The 18,623-nt window shown below is 44.8% G+C and overlaps 4 protein-coding genes across 10 annotated transcripts; 1 reads left to right on the top strand and 3 right to left on the bottom strand.

Moving 5' to 3' along the window:
- Positions 1-18: 18 nt before the first annotated feature.
- On the bottom strand, positions 19-10,290 carry LOC6605496. Of its 3 annotated transcripts, XM_032718659.1 has the most exons (11): positions 9,674-10,290; positions 6,337-8,564; positions 3,049-6,261; positions 2,671-2,993; positions 2,304-2,614; positions 2,192-2,246; positions 1,943-2,133; positions 1,399-1,880; positions 1,184-1,340; positions 923-1,114; positions 19-864 (listed from the first exon to the last, which is right to left on the bottom strand). In XM_032718659.1, exons 1-11 carry the CDS (start codon positions 10,020-10,022, stop codon positions 350-352), a joined length of 8,016 nt encoding a protein of 2,671 aa, XP_032574550.1. In that variant the 5' UTR covers positions 10,023-10,290; the 3' UTR covers positions 19-349. The 3 variants fall into 3 exon arrangements, with proteins under 3 accessions (XP_032574550.1, XP_032574549.1, XP_032574552.1); XM_032718658.1 differs by having other exon boundaries at positions 3,049-8,564; XM_032718661.1 differs by lacking the exon at positions 9,674-10,290 and having other exon boundaries at positions 3,049-6,280; positions 6,337-6,431.
- A 263-nt stretch (positions 10,291-10,553) lies between these two features.
- Positions 10,554-11,532, top strand: LOC6605494 (splicing factor 3A subunit 2). The gene has a single exon (XM_002030291.2). The coding sequence runs from the start codon at positions 10,649-10,651 to the stop codon at positions 11,441-11,443; it is 795 nt and encodes a 264-aa protein (XP_002030327.1). The 5' UTR covers positions 10,554-10,648; the 3' UTR covers positions 11,444-11,532.
- On the bottom strand, positions 11,516-18,564 carry LOC6605493 (pneumococcal serine-rich repeat protein). 5 transcript variants are annotated; one of them, XM_032717989.1, is made up of 11 exons: positions 18,429-18,564; positions 18,143-18,239; positions 16,676-17,647; positions 16,030-16,620; positions 13,885-14,342; positions 12,966-13,826; positions 12,668-12,906; positions 12,337-12,607; positions 12,107-12,277; positions 11,938-12,045; positions 11,516-11,874 (listed from the first exon to the last, which is right to left on the bottom strand). In XM_032717989.1, the coding sequence occupies exons 2-11, from the start codon at positions 18,213-18,215 to the stop codon at positions 11,725-11,727; spliced, it is 3,894 nt and encodes a 1,297-aa protein (XP_032573880.1). In that variant the 5' UTR covers positions 18,216-18,239; positions 18,429-18,564; the 3' UTR covers positions 11,516-11,724. The 5 variants fall into 5 exon arrangements, with proteins under 5 accessions (XP_032573880.1, XP_032573881.1, XP_032573882.1 ...); XM_032717990.1 differs by having other exon boundaries at positions 16,676-17,539; XM_032717991.1 differs by having other exon boundaries at positions 12,668-12,876; positions 16,676-17,539.
- On the bottom strand, positions 14,452-16,021 carry LOC116800984 (sentrin-specific protease 2). The gene has a single exon (XM_032717994.1). The coding sequence runs from the start codon at positions 15,744-15,746 to the stop codon at positions 14,526-14,528; it is 1,221 nt and encodes a 406-aa protein (XP_032573885.1). The 5' UTR covers positions 15,747-16,021; the 3' UTR covers positions 14,452-14,525.
- Positions 18,565-18,623: the final 59 nt, after the last annotated feature.

The raw sequence follows: 18,623 nt of genomic DNA, 5'->3' as shown, positions 1-18,623 counted from the left end.
AATAAAAATATATCAATATATTTAATATGTGTTATTTATTGGGATAATTTTTCAAAGATGACAAGCGTTGCTCCTTAATAAAAAATGTCAATATTCTAAGTTGCAATCTTTGCTTGCAAAGCAGGTAAATATATTTGCTATAAACTACAGTAACTCCATATAAAATATATAATATATATATTTTTACAACAGCTATAAATAAATTACAGTTAAACAATTTCTGAATATTTTAATTGTCCCTAGACGAGTGTTAAAACTAATTAGCTTATTTGGTAAAACAATAAGTTATAATCTCAGATGGTGCTTGTTCAGAAGATTTTCAGTTACCAATGTGTTTCCAAAAAATCCTTTAGAAGAATTTATCTCGATCGAAGTTGAGGATTCGCAACATGCCATGTTCTGCACCCATGGCCACCCAAGTGTGGGTGGGTGAATTCCAATTGCAACGAACGCAATTGAATCTGGTCAATGCCAGGGAGTGTATGTTTTGCGGTCTACGTTTGGCGCTCAGATATGTGGACTTGCGTTTGTGCGGCTCAGGGACCAGCGGATTGATTTGTAACCCATAGTCCCGTAGGAACTCATCGGGACCGATGGGATCCGTTGCGTTGGGAGCAGATGAGCCTAAATGGTGCAACTCGGTGGTGGATACCGCACGTGAGTTGACCGTTGACTTCAGCAGCGCAGGGCCACAGTTAAGATTTCGTACATCCAGGAAGACCAAGTCGCCGTTGTCGGTTACGAACACCATGTGATTTTGCTGGCAATTCGTGTGCATTTCCCGTGTCGTTGTTAGGGTTCCATCAAGGGTCCTGTGTTCGAATTGTATACCCGAGGGACTAACTGCTATGGTACGAAAAAAGTCTGCAAAGAGATGTTATCATTACTCGGTATGTTCGTCAGTTGTTAAACTGAAACTTACGTGAACTACTGACCACTAGGGCCTCACAAATAGGTGACCAGGTTAAATTAGCCATATAAAGACTGGAAATGGTGTCTTGGTTTAGTATATATGGGTTCGACCAGTTCGCAATATCATAGATTTTAAACTGACGTATGGAAGTGCCAACTGCAAGCCAGCGTGGACCATTGTTGTCATAATGAAGATCCATATCTGAGAAGAAAATTCAAAAGTAAGTAAAATACTTAAAAGGAATAATATACCTATACCAATGAAACTTACATTGAACATTCCGCTCTCCTATGTAAAGGAAATTAACAGGCACAAAATGAGTCTGATTATTTCTGGTAAAGCAATTCAAATTGTCCTTTTCGCCAATGTCCCACAAGGCAAAGTGACCGCTGCTGTAGCCTGTAGCTAGAAAACTGTGTCCCGAAGACTGTGCAAGAATTTAATATATTATTTCAGCATAAAGAAGTGAAATTCAACCAACTTACCAGCGACCAACAAATTTTAGTGCACTGATTCTGTACAGGATTGTTAATATCCAATGTAAGTGTTATCAATGAATCTAGTTGAATGACCACCTTTTCGTCGGCATTTTCATCATTCGCCAGCTCCAATGGCAGTGCATAAATGTGAACACTACTCAACGAATTTGCCACAGCCAATACGGCTAATCGATTGGATGACTTGTCATAGCCACCACTGGGCAAAAATGAAAAGCTATGAATCGGTCCATTGGGTACATGAACTCCGTAATGAAGTTCTGGTCGCAGGGTCCAAGATTTGCCCGCATTCTTGGCAGTACACTTCAGTAACATCAATAGACCATCTTCATCCTTTAATTTTTTATGTCTTGCAAAGGTTTTCATCTTTGACCGCACGGAACATAGCAGGTATTGACTCGCAGCTTTCGGTGGTAGAGGAACCCATTCAAGTTTCTTAATTGAGCTGCCCAGATAGCCTACATATTCACCTGAGAAAAAAGATACTTTAATATACCCTGAATTCGATTTGTTTTCTTTCTGTTTTATATACCTTCTTTGTTAAAGCCCTCAAACGGTGCCAATTGTTTCCAATCGTCTTCGTTTTTAACTTTACCATAAGAATAGCGCATAGATGGTGTATTCTTGGGAGGTAGCAAGCCATCAGCGTTCTTTTCAGGGATCTTCGAATAGCGGGGCACCAGTTGGGGGAATAAAACACCAGCTTCATAATTGCGTTGCATGCTGAAAAGAACAAATAATGATAAATAAAACCAGATTTGGTAATTCTTGGTTGGCTTACAATTCATTCCATTTATGGGTGGCCCTAGCCTCCAAGTGGTGATAACGTGAAAGTACTGTAGTGTAGGAATTACGTTAGATATAAATATTGCTATTGATTTGAAATTACTCACAGGGCTTCTGCTGACACTCTCCCACATTTACTGGTCGGTTACAAATTCGTTTCCTGTCAATGTCTCCTCGTCGGTTTCCCTTCGAGGGCTTGGATGTGGAGAAATTATCACTAAGGCTGCCCTCACCTTCGCTGCTTATGGAGTCCTCATTGGAATCTACTCCTTCCGAATCATATTCCTCAGAAGACTCCTTGTCCTTGGTCAAATCATAGTCGGATGAATCGCCATCGAAGTCGTTCTTTGCGGAAGCTCCCTCTCCTGACTTTTGTGTTGTCAGGGCTTCTCCAATTTTCTTTAATTTGGTTTCAGCTCTGAACGTACTAAATTGTATTAAGATCCAAACAAAAATATATTATTTATAACTTACTTAATAGTAGACTTCCTCTTGGCCCGACCAGCATTACTAAAAACGGTTTCTTTAACATCTCCATCCGCATCTTCCGGATCTTCAGTGACCTGGGGCGCTATGCGCTTTGGACAAGTCCGTATATGGACCGGAAGTGAGAGTTTGGTATAGGAGCGCTGGCAAAATTCGCACTGGAAACGCTGCTTGTTGCCACATCCCTCCAAATGGAGCATCATTCCCAAGTACGAGCCCAATTGCTGATTACAAAGACGACAAGTTAGTTTTCCTCCGTTTTTCTGCAGATAGTTCTTCATCATTGTCATTATGCCAGAACGCGTGATATTCTATGAAGAAAGTTCAAGTTTAGATAGCTATTGCAGTTTATATAAGTTAACCTACCTTGGGTGTTTCTCCCACCAGCCAACCAACTCCATAATGCTCTCCTATATGGCGCTGCCAATTGTTCTTATCACTCCGCGCCAGACACAATCCACAATGCAGAGGACCCTGTCCTTTTCCATCATCAGTTAAGACTTCGTCGGTGTCCAACTGATCCCGCTTTCTTATGAGCAGAAGACGAAGATTAAAGTCACCACCTACTCTTTCGGTTTCCAAACTTTCCTCAGTCTTCAACTTTTTGGCTTGTCCAGGTTCTAAATCAGAAGGAGCAGCGCGCTTTCTTCCCCTTTTTAAGGGTACCTTTGGTTCTTCACATATTGGAGGGATCATTTCACTAGCATTCAAAGGCCCAGATTTACTAGATTTTGGTGTTGTGGTTTCAGATGGTACGCTACTGATGTTACTCCTCCTGCCTTTCTTAGGAATCGATTCTAGAACCACACTATCATCGGAAGCGTTAACTGATGATATCAGCGTGTCTCGTGGGACTGATCCTCTTCGAGTTGACATCTTTCGTTTGGTGTGGACCACCACAGAATCTCCTTCAACTGGCTCAGGATCTTCTGACGCTGTGGCAAGCATTGTGGCTAGAGTATTTGTAGGTACTATTGATCGCGATTGTCGTTTTCCTCTTGAATTTTTAGATGTAGTCGGGTCTAGCTGTTCTTTTGGGGCTTGAACACTTTCATCTCTATTCTGTGCAGGTAATTTCTCTGGATTTAAGTCAGGTTTGGGCTGAGTTATTGGTGAAACTGTTATTTTCGATGTTCCACTTTGGGATTGCCGTTTTTTCCTACTTTTTGGCGAATCTTTTGCTTGATTGGAATCCTTACACCCTTCTTGTTCTTTACAGGAATCTTTTACAGAATTCAGTTGTACGTGTCCACTTGGTTTCTCTGAGGAATCAGGTTTCACCTCACCCAAATCTTGAGTAACAGTCGATATGCTAGGTTCGGGCACTTTTTCCGATACAGAATCTGCGGGAGCTTTGGGTTCAGATTTAGCTTTACTATAACGAGAATGTCTTTGTCTAGTTGGTCTTATTGAACTTTCAGCTTTACTTGATGCATCTGAACCTTTAATTACTTGACTTTCTATACTTTCAAAATATTTAATAGTTGGTGAACGTTTTATTTGTGGAGATTTATTTCGAGTATGCCGCTTATTTTTGGCATTATTTGGCACCGTCTCATCCTCATCCATCCTTGGTGTCGAATTTTCTGATGATGATGCAGGATTTATTACTGATTCAGGCTGAATAGCAGACACTTCATTTTTGAGTAATTTTCGAGTTCCTTTTGATTTTACGGATACCTCTGGAACGTCAACAGGCTTTTGGTCCTCTGGCTTCTCTGATGAATTTATAGCATCCACTAACGTTGGAGGTAAATCGTCTTTTGAAGATTTCACACCGTCCTCTGGTGCTTCAATATCTTCCATTTCTTTCTTAGAATCTTTTGCAACTATACAACGAGATTTTCGTTTTGCTCTAGTAGCAGCCTTTTCCGCGGTGATATTATTAATCGGATTTGGTATTGAATCTGTGTCTTCTGTAGTATCAACTGTCGTGAATCGTTCACCATCTTCCAAATCTTTCTCTGTAGCTTCTTCTTTTTTCTTCGCGCAACTTATGTTTTCAGAAGGTTCTTCAGGGTCATTCAATTTTTTGTTATGACTCCCAGACTTTCTTTTTCCTCTAGATCTTAAAGATGACACTGGTTTCTCAGGCGATACTTCTTCAAGCATTTTCTTTAATTTTGCATTTTTCTGATTTGTCAAAGCTCCGGGTGATATTAAATTGGCATTTTGCTTATCAGACGCATTACCCTCTTCCCAGAGTCGCATGTCAGTATTTCCTGAGGAGCCTGGTGTCTTTAAAGGACTACTAGTCAATCGCTTTTCGTTGATCTTGCTAGTAGTTGAACTATCTTGAACAGGTTCATCTGTAGCCATTGAAATTGATTTGGTTGACTTTCTCCTGCTCTTTTGGGATTTTCTGTCAAAAGTTATGGATTCATTTTCCTTTATCACAGGTTCAGGCTGTTTTTCATCTGTAACACACTCACTTTCGCTATGATGAGACGATGTTGCATCCCCATGTGTTTTGGGTGGATCATAAATTCTCGAACAGTCTACAGTTGCTTCAATAGCAGATTTTGAAGGGGAAAGTACTTCATCGGCAGAAGGCTTCTCATTTTCATTAACGAGCTTTGCCCATGCAGTTCCATCCTCCTTTGAACATTCTACACTCGTTCTGCTGTCATCTATCGACATGTTATCTCCAAAGTCCATTGGACTAGAAGGACCTGCATCGCTGCTATCGGAATCATCAGAAAATGCTCCCACAACCTTGTGACGGTCAAAAGTAAACTTAGAATCTGCCGCTGAGCTTTTCACTGGTTGCTGTATCTCCATAGACGGCTGCTCCTCCTCGGTCTCATCGTAATCTGGTGTAGCGTCATCGCTGATGTCCGTTTCATTGATCTTCATTTGTTTCACTCGCTGGCTTCGCACTGGAGTCTTAGAGCGTTTCCCTTTGTTGTCATCGAAGCCCAGAAAGATGGAGCCATCATCATCACTTGTGCTGGAAGTTGGAACCCGATTTCCCGCATTCGCGCTAACTGGATGAAGAAACTCAAAATGCGCGGGCTTTTCCGTTGGATTTTTCTGGCCAACTTTTGTGGATCTCTTGCTGAGAACGGGACGTGTCTTAACAAGCTTTTTGCGGGGTATGGCTTTAGATCCTTCTTCTGATTTAGAAGTTGGCGATAGCTTCTTGGTTTGTGGCACCACCTTTTCGGCTGTCAGGTGGCCAATTAAATTCTGTATTCCTTTGGCATCAACTGAGCTATCTGCACTGGTATTTAACTGCTTCGAGTCCTTACGAAATGGTAACTGGGGCTCGCCCTGTGGGGCAGGTGGATTTTGTGAGAGGACATCAATTAGGGAAACATTACTGCTCGACGATGCGGGCTGTGGATCCTCGAAGGTGTCCTGACTACTGGTCTTATGTGTAGATTTATTCTTGGGCATTTTGGGTGGGTGGTACAACTGGGTTAGGTCTCGTTCTGAGGATGATTTCGACTGAATTTTATCTTCTTTCCGGTAACTTATTTCACTCTCATCTTTGTCCTCATGGGCTTGGCTTTTTGCTGAATCTTCATCTTCAACTGGGCTGATTTCTTCTTCACACTGCTTCTCATCTGCTGGCACCTTTGGATTGTTTTTAACACTAGATAATTTATGATTTATTTGGTCTGAGCTTATGCTAGCTGAATTGTCATTTACCTCGATTCCAGCGACTCCATATCGATCCTCCATCAGGCTGTGATCGATAGCCATCGCCTCATCGTCCTCCTCTTCAAAATCTAACTTGGCTTTCTTCACTTCAATTGGCTTTGGGATGCTTGGTCTTTTGGTGCGTTGCACTAAATTAATTTTAGCTTTTTTGGATCTGATAGGTGCCCTTTTCACAGGCGGATTGACATCCTTTAAGGGCTCTGGTTCTGACGCTGTCTTGACCTCTTCCAAAGGCACTTGTGATTTTTCGTCACATTTTTCTGGTAAATTTGTGATAACAGTTTCATGTTTGGCTTCTTGAATTGGGGTCTCGGCTACCGATGATTTCACATTCTGCAATTCGCTTGCAGTGGTATCTACTGGGTTTGAATCGTTAATGTGTATATTAGTGTCCTCCAGAGCTGAGTCTCCCACTTCTAAGTCCACCAATGGTGTATTCAATGATGTTGCACTGCTTTGCATTTTAACTGCGTTCGGGCTAATCCTCAGTACATTTGTACTGTCGCTGTTTATATCCAAGGTAGCATGCAATATGTTCATATCGTCCATTTTAACAATCTTTCCGATTGGGAGCTCCTCCTCCTCGGGTTGCGGAACCGACGCGCTAGCAAACGAGCATCCTCCAAATCCAAAGAGAGCATTCAATCTTTGCTCTTCCGGTGAAAGATCCATAAAGCTGCTTTCATCCAACGGATTTTCAGCGGTCAGTTGAGCTATGAAATCTACAGCGGATTGGATTTTAAGCTCCGGTGATGTGGTCGCAGAAGAACTCGATTGTTCTTTACTCACTGCTAATGTATCCGCTTGAAAATGCATATCATCTATTTCTGTGTTTGGCTCGCTATTCAATTTGGATGTTGAAGGAACAGAGGGAACCAAGTCTTTGTTTATATCTTTAGTTTGGTTTTCTAGTTCAGGCAAATCAACAAGGTTCACCTCTGGATAATTGATCGGTTCATTAAAGGACTTAAGAGGACTTGACTCTGTAGTCGGCTCAAGAGTTGAGGATATATACACAGGAAAATCAAGGGGGTTTGCAACTGCCTTGACTCCTTCCGTTTCTGAATTGAAAACAAATTCATGCTCCTTGGAATTAGAAGTATTCTGATTTGGTTCAGACGAATAACGATTTCCTGGTGTTGTAGGCACTGATGTAGGAAAGTCTATTGCCGTGTCCTCAGTAGACTGATTCGATTCAATAGTTTGTTTTGTTGATTCTTCAGGTAATGGATTCAAACGAATACTTGAGCCAGCTGAAAAGTCTGTTGTTTTATTTGGCTTTGGATTATATAAAGGAGCGATATTTCCTTTCAGAGTTGGTGATGAAAAGGGCGACGTTCGTTTTGGTTGAAGTATTGTGTTAACAGTGAAAGGAGTATCAATTGTGGAAATAACATCCTTTGAATTAAGTGTTTTCATAGCTTGAGGTTGTTTCACCTGATCCGCCTGATTACGAATCTCTTTGGCCATCTCGGCCAGTTTTTCCCGTGAAACCTTAAACTTATTGGCGTTCATAATAACCTTGCCCTTGATCACTTTAGACTGGATATTTGGTGATGCAGCGCTATCCGGAGAATTAGTAGCTTCCACCGTAGCATTGGGCAGCCGAAGCCCACTCAAATCGATCTTCTCGTTGGGTGCCAACACCTTATGCTCCAGCACAATTAGCGGCGGTGTTGGGCTTCTATGAAGTTGTGCGGGAACCGCAGGAGCTGCTCGAGCTATAGGAAACTCTGAGGGTGGGTGAGGTTGGCTAAAAGCATTCGGAGTTTGCTGTACTGGAATCCTCTGTGGACTTGGCGAAACTCGATGCCCATGCGGGTTCACTAACGGACTGTTACTCGATACGCACATGGCTCGATGTTTGGGCAGCTGATTTACCAAATTGAGCAAAAGTGGCGGCTGCTTTTGTCGGACAGTCAAGTCCGCCTTGGCAATGGACACGGAAGAGGCCGCCGAAGCTGGGGAAATCCCTCCACTGCGAGCAGCTGTATCGTGGCCAACAGGTGGTGTCATCTTGGGTGCTGCTTTGGAAGTTGTGGGCTTCTGCTGAGGCTGCGTATTCGTGACCAAGCTCTTGTTTAGTATTCTGTTCTTTAATAGCGCCTTCACTTGCTTGGAACGGTCACCATCCGTTGGACTTGGGATCGGCTGGATGGGTACTATCTTCTCGATGTGTTCCGAAATCATAAAACGCTTTACTAAAGGCTGAGGTGCTGTAAATTATAAAAATTAAGCATAATTAATAAAGGAAACTATAAGCAGAAGTACTTAGGAGCAGAGTTAAAGGAGCAGAGTTTTAAAGCGAAATAAGCCATCTTATTCATAAAAGATGCAACTCATTGTTAAAGCAAACATTAAATAAAACCAGATAGAGCATATATTAGCAAAAACAATCGCACACACAAACGGCAGTTTGACCACAATGGGACTTGAACCCGGGCCAAAAAGGGAATTATGTTGCCTTGCATCGACGCTTCGTCCCTAACCTCATTTTGAGCGCGCACTTGACGGTTGAACCACCGAAAGAGTACGAAATGTGGTGGCACGAGTGGGTCTTGAATCTAGTTTGCCCGACAAGTATTCAAAAAAAAATATATACCCTTTCAAGGGTATTATATTTATGAATCAAGCTCATTAGCCCTATTGAAGTATTCCAGTATTAGCAGTATATTTCATCACTTTTCAAAGAAAAGTACCAAATAAAGTATGTAAATGTCCCGATTTTTTTTTTTTTTTTAACTTACTTATTAAAAGAATATTAAAATATAAATAAAATATCCTTGTAAAACATGCGATTCTCTTAATTTATTTAATTACCGATCGTTTTAAATAATTAAATACCAAATGATGTCGTTGTTAATTAAATATTAATTTTATTGGCAGTATGTTTTGGAAATAATAACGTCCTGTTTGGACATTTACAGCCATCCTAAAATATCTAACCTATAGACCGGAATTTTTAACAAAAATCTATTTTTGAAAACTAAAAAAAATGATTTAAGGTCCTTAGTTGCCATTTAATATACGTAAAAACATTAAAAATAAAATATTTCGAGATACACGAAGAAAGTGAAACGCACTCGTTGTGAGACGAACTCAGAACAATTAACGCAAAAACTAACTCTTTGACAATCTGTCGGCGTCTCAATCAGTTGCGCCATCGTTTTGGTTTTTGGATCCGTGCCCGAAACTCGTAGAAACATTTAGACGGTTTTCGTATCCGTACCACTTGGTACAAAACCCCCGACTTTGTAACGGTTTTTTGGACGATGAACAGCTTAAAGCAAATATATATATATATATATGTACAAGTATGCATTACCAGGCTGACGCAATTGTTGTTGTGGCGAATGTAATTTGCTCTCTAGCGCAGCTGGCGTCGACTGCGCTGCGGCAGAGGTGGAAAGACTGGTGGACGACGGGGCGTCCACCCTCTTGGCATCCAGCTTCTGCTTCCTGAGCACCTCGGCCAGCTGCCTGTCGAGTCCAGCCTCCTTGAGCTTGTTGAAATCCAGCTGAATCTTCTTAATTATCCGCTTGGGCGGAGCTGCAGCACTTTTGGTGGCGTGTGGAGGAGGGGCGCTGGTGGGATTACCGGGCTTCGATTGATTGGAAGTTGTGGTCATTGGCGCCGGTGGACCCATGATGACCTGTTTGCTGGAGTTGTCCATTTCGTGGTTACTTTAAAAATCGCATAAGACACTGGCACTGCTATTCCATGAAAATGACGACAGAAATCGAAATTCTTAAACACTCGTTGCTTCGATTTTTCTCAAATCCGACGTAATCCACGCAGTGACACTTAAATAAAACTCGCTTTTCGAGGCCTAGTACTTGTCACCAACACTAGTTTACTTTAGTTTAGATCACTGTCTAGACATTTTTCACTTTTTAAATTCTAAAAAAGATCAAGCATGTGCAGCTCGAATAAATAGTATGACCGCATTGAAAAAGTGAAATATTCCCACAGCTTCGGAACGAAAATATACCAAAATATGACATGTAATTCTTTAAAAAACATCGCAAAAGTAATAGGCCAAATAAATAAGTTATTTTTATTACAGTTCCAAAAATTTGACAATCATGAAGAATTCCTAATAATTTTATGAAACATTCTATTAATTATTTAATACTTTAATCCTGCACACGAACTATCGATTGACTCTGATAAACTCCCACCCCTAACCGCATTGGCATTTCTTGACAACCCTGTTCTGTACAACAAATTTTCGTGAAATTTTACCAACGCAAAACGTTTTTTCTTCGTGCGGTCAGAAACTAAAATAAAGTTTACAAAATGGATTTCCAAAACCGCGCCGGCGGCAAGACCGGCAGCGGAGGCGTGGCCTCCTGGTCGGAGACGAACCGCGACCGCAAGGAGCGACTGCGTCAACTGGCCCTGGAGACAATTGATCTGAACAAGGATCCGTACTTTATGAAGAACCATCTGGGCTCCTACGAGTGCAAACTGTGCCTGACGCTGCACAACAACGAGGGCAGCTATTTGGCCCACACGCAGGGCAAGAAGCATCAGGATAATCTGGCCAGAAGAGCCGCCAAGGAGGCGAAGGAGGCACCCTCTTCGCTGCTGGCGCCCGAGAAGCCCCGCGTGGAACCGAAGAAGTTCGTCAAGATTGGACGACCCGGGTACCGGGTGACCAAGCAGCGTGAACTCAGCAACGGCCAGCAGTCGTTGCTCTTTCAGGTGGACTACCCGGAAATCACGGAGTCCATTGTTCCGCGACACCGCTTCATGTCCGCCTACGAGCAGAAGATCGAGCCGCCAGACCGCAAGTGGCAGTACCTTCTCTTTGCCGCCGAGCCGTATGAGACCATAGGGTTCAAGGTGCCGTCCCGCGAAGTGGAGAAGAGCGAGGGCAAGTTCTGGACGCACTGGAACCGTGACACCAAGCAGTTCTTCCTTCAGTTCGCCTTCAAGTTCGAGCCTAAGATCCTGCCGCCACCGCCGCCGAATCTACATAGGGCACTGGGTCCCCCAGGCGGATTCCCCATGCCGGGACCGCCACGTCCTGCTATGCATCCCATGTTCAATGGCGTTCCTCCACCGCCACCCATGCTTTCAAACAACTAATTCATTGACAATGTTTCTGGGATTCCTCCAAAAGCAAGGCGATTACCACAGAAATATTCAAATAATAAACAATTTTCTACTTAATACAACTCGAGGGTTTTTGTATTTGTGTTTCTAGCTTAGGAAATTGAAAAAATATTGCTGGTTTTCTTTGTAATTGTACGACTTACAAATCGATCGCGTTTAAGGTAATTATCTTGGATTCTATAATTTCTGCTTAGATTAGGTAATGTACAACTTATCAATACACTTGGCTGGCCATCTCCGTTTGTCAATTTCTTTTAGATCTTTTCGCGCTTCTTGAAATTCCTTTTCGATGCGCAGCGGGTGATTATATCGGAAACGTGTGCCTTATGCTCGAAGATCTTCATTAACTGATTCTGTGCCTCGTTGATGCCATCGGTTATAATCTTACTGCGTTGAATGTTGCCCTGCAAAGTAGATTGGTTTTATATTGTTATTCAAGCATAATGGATGTAAGTATAATAGCGCACCTTTAGCAGTTCAGTAACTCGCTCAATTTCGCTGTGCTTCTCCTTGTCCTTCTCGAGATCCTGCAGCATGGTCTCCAGCCTGCCCAGACTAAAGACTTCGGATTCATTCTGTAAGAAATCAGTTCAGTTAAAGTGGCCTAACATTAATTTCGTGCGCATCGCTGCTTACCAAGTCCTCCATTTGCGAGCGTAAATGATAAATTTTCCATCCATTGATTTTGCCCTGCACATTTGGCTGATTGGCCAGATCAATGACTGTGGCCCGCCGCTCCTCCCTTGGCTTAACATCAGTGTACCGATGGAAATGGTTGTTGGCCAACTTATGTGTCGGCTTATACGTCTGTAGATCAACGGAAGAGTGTTATAACTATCACAAAATGAACTGAGCATTCAACTTACATTGAGCAAAGCACAATTGCGCGGACGACGAATCACAAAGTCCACGGGATTGGCGTTCTCCTTGTTGCCCGCCACAGCAGGTGTACTATTCCGGTGGTTGGCGTCGCCTGGCGCACTATTGGGAGCAACACCCGGGGTCGCTGCTGTCACCAGCAGTCCTCCATTGTTGTGCTTCTGCATGTACGAAGCGCCAGCCGGCGGCGTTGGTTCCGAACTTGGAGGAGGCAGCGATAAGGATGCTTGACTCTGCGTAGAGTGCTGGCTGTCATTGCTGGCAAATACATAAAGAGATTATTAAACTGCATTTGCTACAACCACTCAAATAACTCACGTCGATCGTCGCGCCTTTTTTCTAGAGGAGCAGTCGTAGCTGGAGCTGGAGCTGTTACCAGTTCCATTCATACGCGTTCCCTGTTGCATCTGCGTCGATCCCACAAATTGAGGCACCTGCTGAGGCTGCTGTTGCTGCGGCGTTGGTGCTTGCATATCCACAAAGGCACTGCTACCACTGCGGGCTCCCAGTGAGGAGTGACCAAGGTTCTGCTGAATCGATTGGTGCGATGAGTACATCTTTTGAAGAACAAACATTAAAGCTATACTTAAGAAAATATTGATTTTTGTGTACACACCTCATTAATGGGATTAAAATGCGTGGAATTATCGCGCCTACCAGCGCCTCCCGTGGCTGGCGGATCGCCAATCCTGTCCTGTAATTGCTGATCCACACCAGGTGAGGAATTCGCCGACACTGTAGTTGAGCCGTCCGACGAAGCCGGCGAGTCCGCCCTCGAATTCCTTGTTGAGTTCACAGGGCCAACTGTGACAGGCACACTAGCGGCGCTACTTGCTACACCATGGGTGACTCGCTCCCGTTCCTTCTTGGCCAGCGCCTCTACGGTCAGTCCAGAGCCAACTGATTGAGGTACTGTCACGGACACTGGCTGAATATTGAACGTGGTGCCCGAAACCGGTGGCATGTTCTGTCCACTGGTATTGCTAGCCATTGAGAGCAAAGTGGGTCCTAGATTTTTAGCCGCCCGTATTGGCGAACCTTCTGCATCCCGCTTGCGCATAAAGCTGGACACCAGTGCTCCACTTGCAGCTGCTTGTTGCGGATTGCCTGCTCCCGTGGTCACCTTTACGGACGTATGCAGCGGAATAACCATGTGCTGCGCCGGCGCACTATTTGGTCCTGCTGGTATTATCAATTGCTGGTGGCCAATGGTCCGGGTGGCTGTTCCACCAGCACCCGACGGCAGCACCGTAAAAGTAGCCTGCGATCCGCCGCCACCTGATCCCGCTCCGGCAGTCGCGTGACTTGCAAAGGGTAACGAAGACACCGACAAGCTACCACCGGCACTGCTAACCAATTGTGCCTGCGCCTGGGTGCTCTGCGTCACTGTGGTAGTAGTCAATGATAGAACGCCTGTGGAGGCGGAGGCTGGCATAGATTCGTAGTAGATTGTGGCAGCACTTCCCTTCTCATCGATCTGTATAACGATTTAGTAGTTAATCGAAACACCATATATGTAGATAGTTGAAACCTACCTTCATCAACTGGCTCTGTGAAGCAACTACAGGATTCCAGGTGCGTTGAAAGCCGGTCACTGTTGCCCCGCTTGTACTGGAAGCATCTGCTCCAGGCGCAGAAGAAGCTGGCGCCATCATCATTTTGCCCAAAGTGATGCCGCTTGCGTTCTTGATGGGCGTCAGAGTTCCCGTGAGGATATTACCGCCTGGTCCCACTCCCGCTCCTCTGCCGCTGATGGTCAGTGGCAGGACAGTGGCTCCGCCGGCCGCCGATGTGGCACCCGTCACCGAGCTCGGATTGACTACACTGGCGGAGACATTCGGCACTGGTACAGCCTGGATGCTGGCCACGCCCTGCGGCGCCATCGTTGGTCCTCCACTTCCTCCGCCAGCTGACAGTTTTCCGATGGGATTAAGCTGTGTAATAGTTAGCGATGGCTGAACCTTAGCGGTCATGGTGACAGGTGGACGAATGCCTGTCGATTGATGGTTTCAAAGATATATGTTATTATGCTAATTTAAGTATGTTGGGGTTTACCATATTCTTATCTGCTCACTTAAAAAAGAACAAGTCACGAACACTACTTTATTTTTGTTTTTTTATTGTATAACATAGCTCAGCTCAATCTATAAAAAGTAAACCCTATGTAGGAGGACACCTACTTCCACAGCTGGCTGCTGGTCAACTCCAGAACCATCTTGGTGCGAAAATATTTCATGTCTTTCTGGCAAAACGTTATCGGAGCATCCCGGGTTCGGTATTCTGCGAACATGCAGACGAAAACGCCGCAATCGTTCGTGTTGCCTTGTTGCGGCACATTTTGGGCATCCTCGATGCGAAAGTCGCTGGTGTCCAATAGGAGTCCGCGCTTGTCCGTCGACTCCATTTGAAGGTAATTCACTAGTGCTCGCATCAGTTTCGGGTTGCCGCGGCCTCTTGAATTGTAGTAGAGCATTGTTTTCGCCGGCAAATCGATTATGACCAGGCACCAGTGAACGCCGTTGTAGTGAACTGGCACAAGTATGATGTCCTTGCTAAATAGATCCACCGTTCTAGTCCAGCGTTTTACGCCATCGAAGCCACTTTGCAGCAGGCGGGGCACAAAGAACGTGCTCATGGCATACACGCTGGGCACTTGTCCAGAACGCTTCTCCGATCGCTCAGTCAGTAGGTTCATGTAGAAGTTGATTATAATGTCGTTGAGCCAGGCGCCATCGGTCAGGATTTTGATATCACTGCCGCGGATGTCCAACTTGAACTTGGTCACAATTACCTCCTGCAGTGGACACTTAGATAGTTCCATCAACCAATCATGGTGCTCTTTGGTCAGCGGAATCAATTCGCTGCTGATTGGTATCTCCTCGATCACATGGACGGAATGCGTAAGGATCAGCTTCTTATGTCTACCGGCTTCGTATGCAATTCTCTTTTGTTTGGCTTTTAAGTACAACTGATGTGCTTCATTCAAGCGCTTTCTATTTAACTCGTTTCTTTGAGCCGTCCTACGCCGAAATTTCTCGACATAGTTGGACCTTAAAAATATGGAGCCCACTAAGTACGATGGCATGGCGTGCAGCAGTTTCGTTTTACGGTCAACTTCCTTTGACTGTACCACCTTTGGTATCTCAACTATTTCCTGCTTTTCACTAAGTTTTACTGGTGTCGGAACTGCGGGACCATTGTCGGTTAGTTTGCGGATAAATTTCAGTTTATCTTGCACGGCCATTACAAGGTCCTCCTCTTGATCCTGGAAATTTTCAGGCTGCTTTAGAACTGGCATTGTCTTGGTCATAGGGTAATCCTGACACTCTTTTTTGATTAGATCCAGATATCTAGATTTCTCCACGATCTCCTTCTCAAACGCCAGCACGCTGTTCATGATTGTTAGATGTTGACTATGTTGAATGATAGTTCTTAAGGTGTTGACAAGGCGAACGCGTCGCACAAATGAAAAAAATGTTGGTCCTCTTATTTCAAATCGAATTGACAGTAGATTCTCTGCTGTCTGGATTTAACATAGTTCGTCGATAGTTTCTTTTTTAACAGCAGAAGTTTCAGTCTTATACAAATGTAAATAAATGTTGCTAACCTAGATGACTTGCTCTTTCATAAGCATATGGGAATACCATATTGGAGCAGTCCATTTATAAGTACTAACTTACCCATCTTAGCCGCCGCGGTAGTGCTCATCAAGAATGGCTGCAACATCACATTCCCGGCCAGACGAGCTCCGGATCCGATAATCTGCTGAGTGGTTCCCGTCGCTGGCTGCTGCAGCTGGATGATCCGTGTGGTGGACAAATTAGTGGCCGTCAGAGCAGTTCCTCCGGCGCCGGGACCCCGCCCGGGCGCCACAGTTGCTCCACCGGAAACACTAACGGCCGTTGGAGATGCCGTAACGCTGGTATTCAGCTGCGGGATGCTCGGTGCCCTGATACTTATGCTGGTTGTGTTCAGCTTAGCGGTTGGAAAACTCTTGCCCAGCGGTATTGGTCGCACCTGTCGTGGTGTTACTGTCGTTCCACCGGGCGTTGTTGTTGTTACTCCGCCTGTGGGCGTGGCCACAGCAAAGCGTGGATTAAATTGCTGCCCCGGATTCTGACTTGCATTGGGTGCAGACACATTGGAGGAGTAAACTAGTGTAGCCTGATGCTGTCTCTGTGGCAATACAGTGGCCACATAGGCCTGAGGACCTCCTCCCGGTCCCGTCGTCTGTTGTGTCGCCAAGGGCTGGCCAGCGGAAACGGAAAGAGCTATGTGGAAACACAATTAGAATGATGTTGTAGAGTAAGAAAGGATACAACTTACCTGTTGGCGCCTGCACTGGAGTAGTGGTCACTACATTGGCATTCGAAACCCCCGCGGATGTCGTTATAATCCGCTGGCGCGGCTGATGAATGGTTCGGATCAGTTGCACCTGTCCCTGACTCTGCATCCAAGCACCACTGTTGCTGGACGAGATGACAGCCGACGATGGTTGCGATGAGAGCGCCACTCCACTTCTGCTCACCGATGCTGTTGCTCCGCGTACAAATCCTCCGGTTGAGCTCAGCACTGTTGGCGCTGTGGGCGTAACCGTGGCCGATGATGTGGCTCTCAATGGCGTGACGAGACGCTGGCCAACTCCAACGCCAACGCCTCCCATCTGGGTGGCCGTCACACTGGCTCGCGGCAAATATGTGGCCTGGGTTACGGGCCTGGTAACTGTGATCGATGCATTCGCCCCACTCCTCGCCGGTGCAGCTGGTATGGCTGTAATCTGAGTCCTTCCGGTGGCCGTAACATTCTCTAGCTGCTTGATCATTGGCATCACCACCCGCACCTGTGTGGACTGACCACCAGCGCCAATGGCACGGATCGAAGCCGCCGTGGTAGCTTGTCCTGCATTCAGAGCAATTGGAGTGCCACCCAGGGATGTTTGTTGAACTGGATTGGCTGCCGCCACCTTAATTGTGCCTCCGCTGAGGATCGGTGTGCCCGCAATGGATATCCCACCGCCGCCGTCGGATTTCACGTGGGTGATCTTGGCGGCCACCGCCGGGTGCGCTGCAGAGGATGGCAAATGGGATGGCAATGAGTACTTGTTTATTACGCCGCGCAGCTGCAGGGGCGGATGTGAGTGCGATACCAAGGATGCGGATGCGGATGCAGATGCGGATAAAGATCCAGTGGCTGCCAGAGATGATGATGATGATGGATATATAGATGGCAGCAATGACAACGATGGCACTGCATGGGTGTGCAGTTGTTGGGTGCGTATCTTAATGGTTTTCAGGGGGGCTGTGCGGGTGGCTACTGTTAGATTTCGGTTAAAAGCTCCACATGGAACACCAATGGACGGACAAGTGAAATCGGGGAGCTACATACATATAACAATATTGGTTTATTTGTTTGGCTTTTAAATTTAAAAATAATATTTATTATATAAAAAAAGATTTATGTTTCTTTTTTTTTAAGAGCCAAACAAATAAATTTATAAGATAAATTGGAAATGTATTATCTTTGAGTTCGAGCTAAATAAGAACATTTCCTGGGCTGTTGGCAACCCTCAAACGAATGCACAGTAACAACAAAACAAAGACATACACACGCAGACGTTGCTGCGAATGTGAGGCACAAAGAGGAATTGGAAACAAACAGTGCGCGTATGCAAGAGCAAAAGAGAGGGGCACAAATGTTATGTATACATACGCATACACGGGCACAATGCTGATACGTATATACGTTTGTGTATAAATATATATAAATATTCCACTTGGATATCGGTGGACTTACCTGATGGCACTGTAGCTGTACTTCCACCGCCCACCGGCCCTCCTCCCGCGCCACACTCACTAGGCGCACTCATTGTTCCAGCTTTGATTTGCGATATCTAAAAGACAGCGATTTTGGTATTAGACTTCTGTTCCACGTTTCACATGATTTTCGCCTCCTCTACAACCACCCGCTCTTTCTCATCTTATCACTGCGCACTATGTATCCACAAATTCTCTCCACAAGCACGCACACGAAAACAGTCTGAGAAAGGCTGTACTTTGAAATTTTTCTTAGATAAACTTGCCTTTTTATGCTAATTGAGCGCACACATTAAGCGCAGCAAATTAGATTTAATGATTTTTACCGCGCTTCCCATTAATAAGAAAACTTTTCCTTGTTTTCCGCTCTTCTTTTCACAAGGCTCAATTAAGTAGTGTTACCAGACTTAAAACGATAAGCATTCTATGAAATACTAAACGATAGGTGTTCAGAAAAATAC

The sequence above is a fragment of the Drosophila sechellia genome, chromosome 3L (assembly GCF_004382195.2).
Source record: "Drosophila sechellia strain sech25 chromosome 3L, ASM438219v1, whole genome shotgun sequence".
NCBI lineage: Eukaryota > Metazoa > Arthropoda > Insecta > Diptera > Drosophilidae > Drosophila > Drosophila sechellia.
The sequence above is the reverse complement of the archived record's forward strand: the minus strand, read 5'-3'. Positions and strand labels throughout refer to the sequence as shown.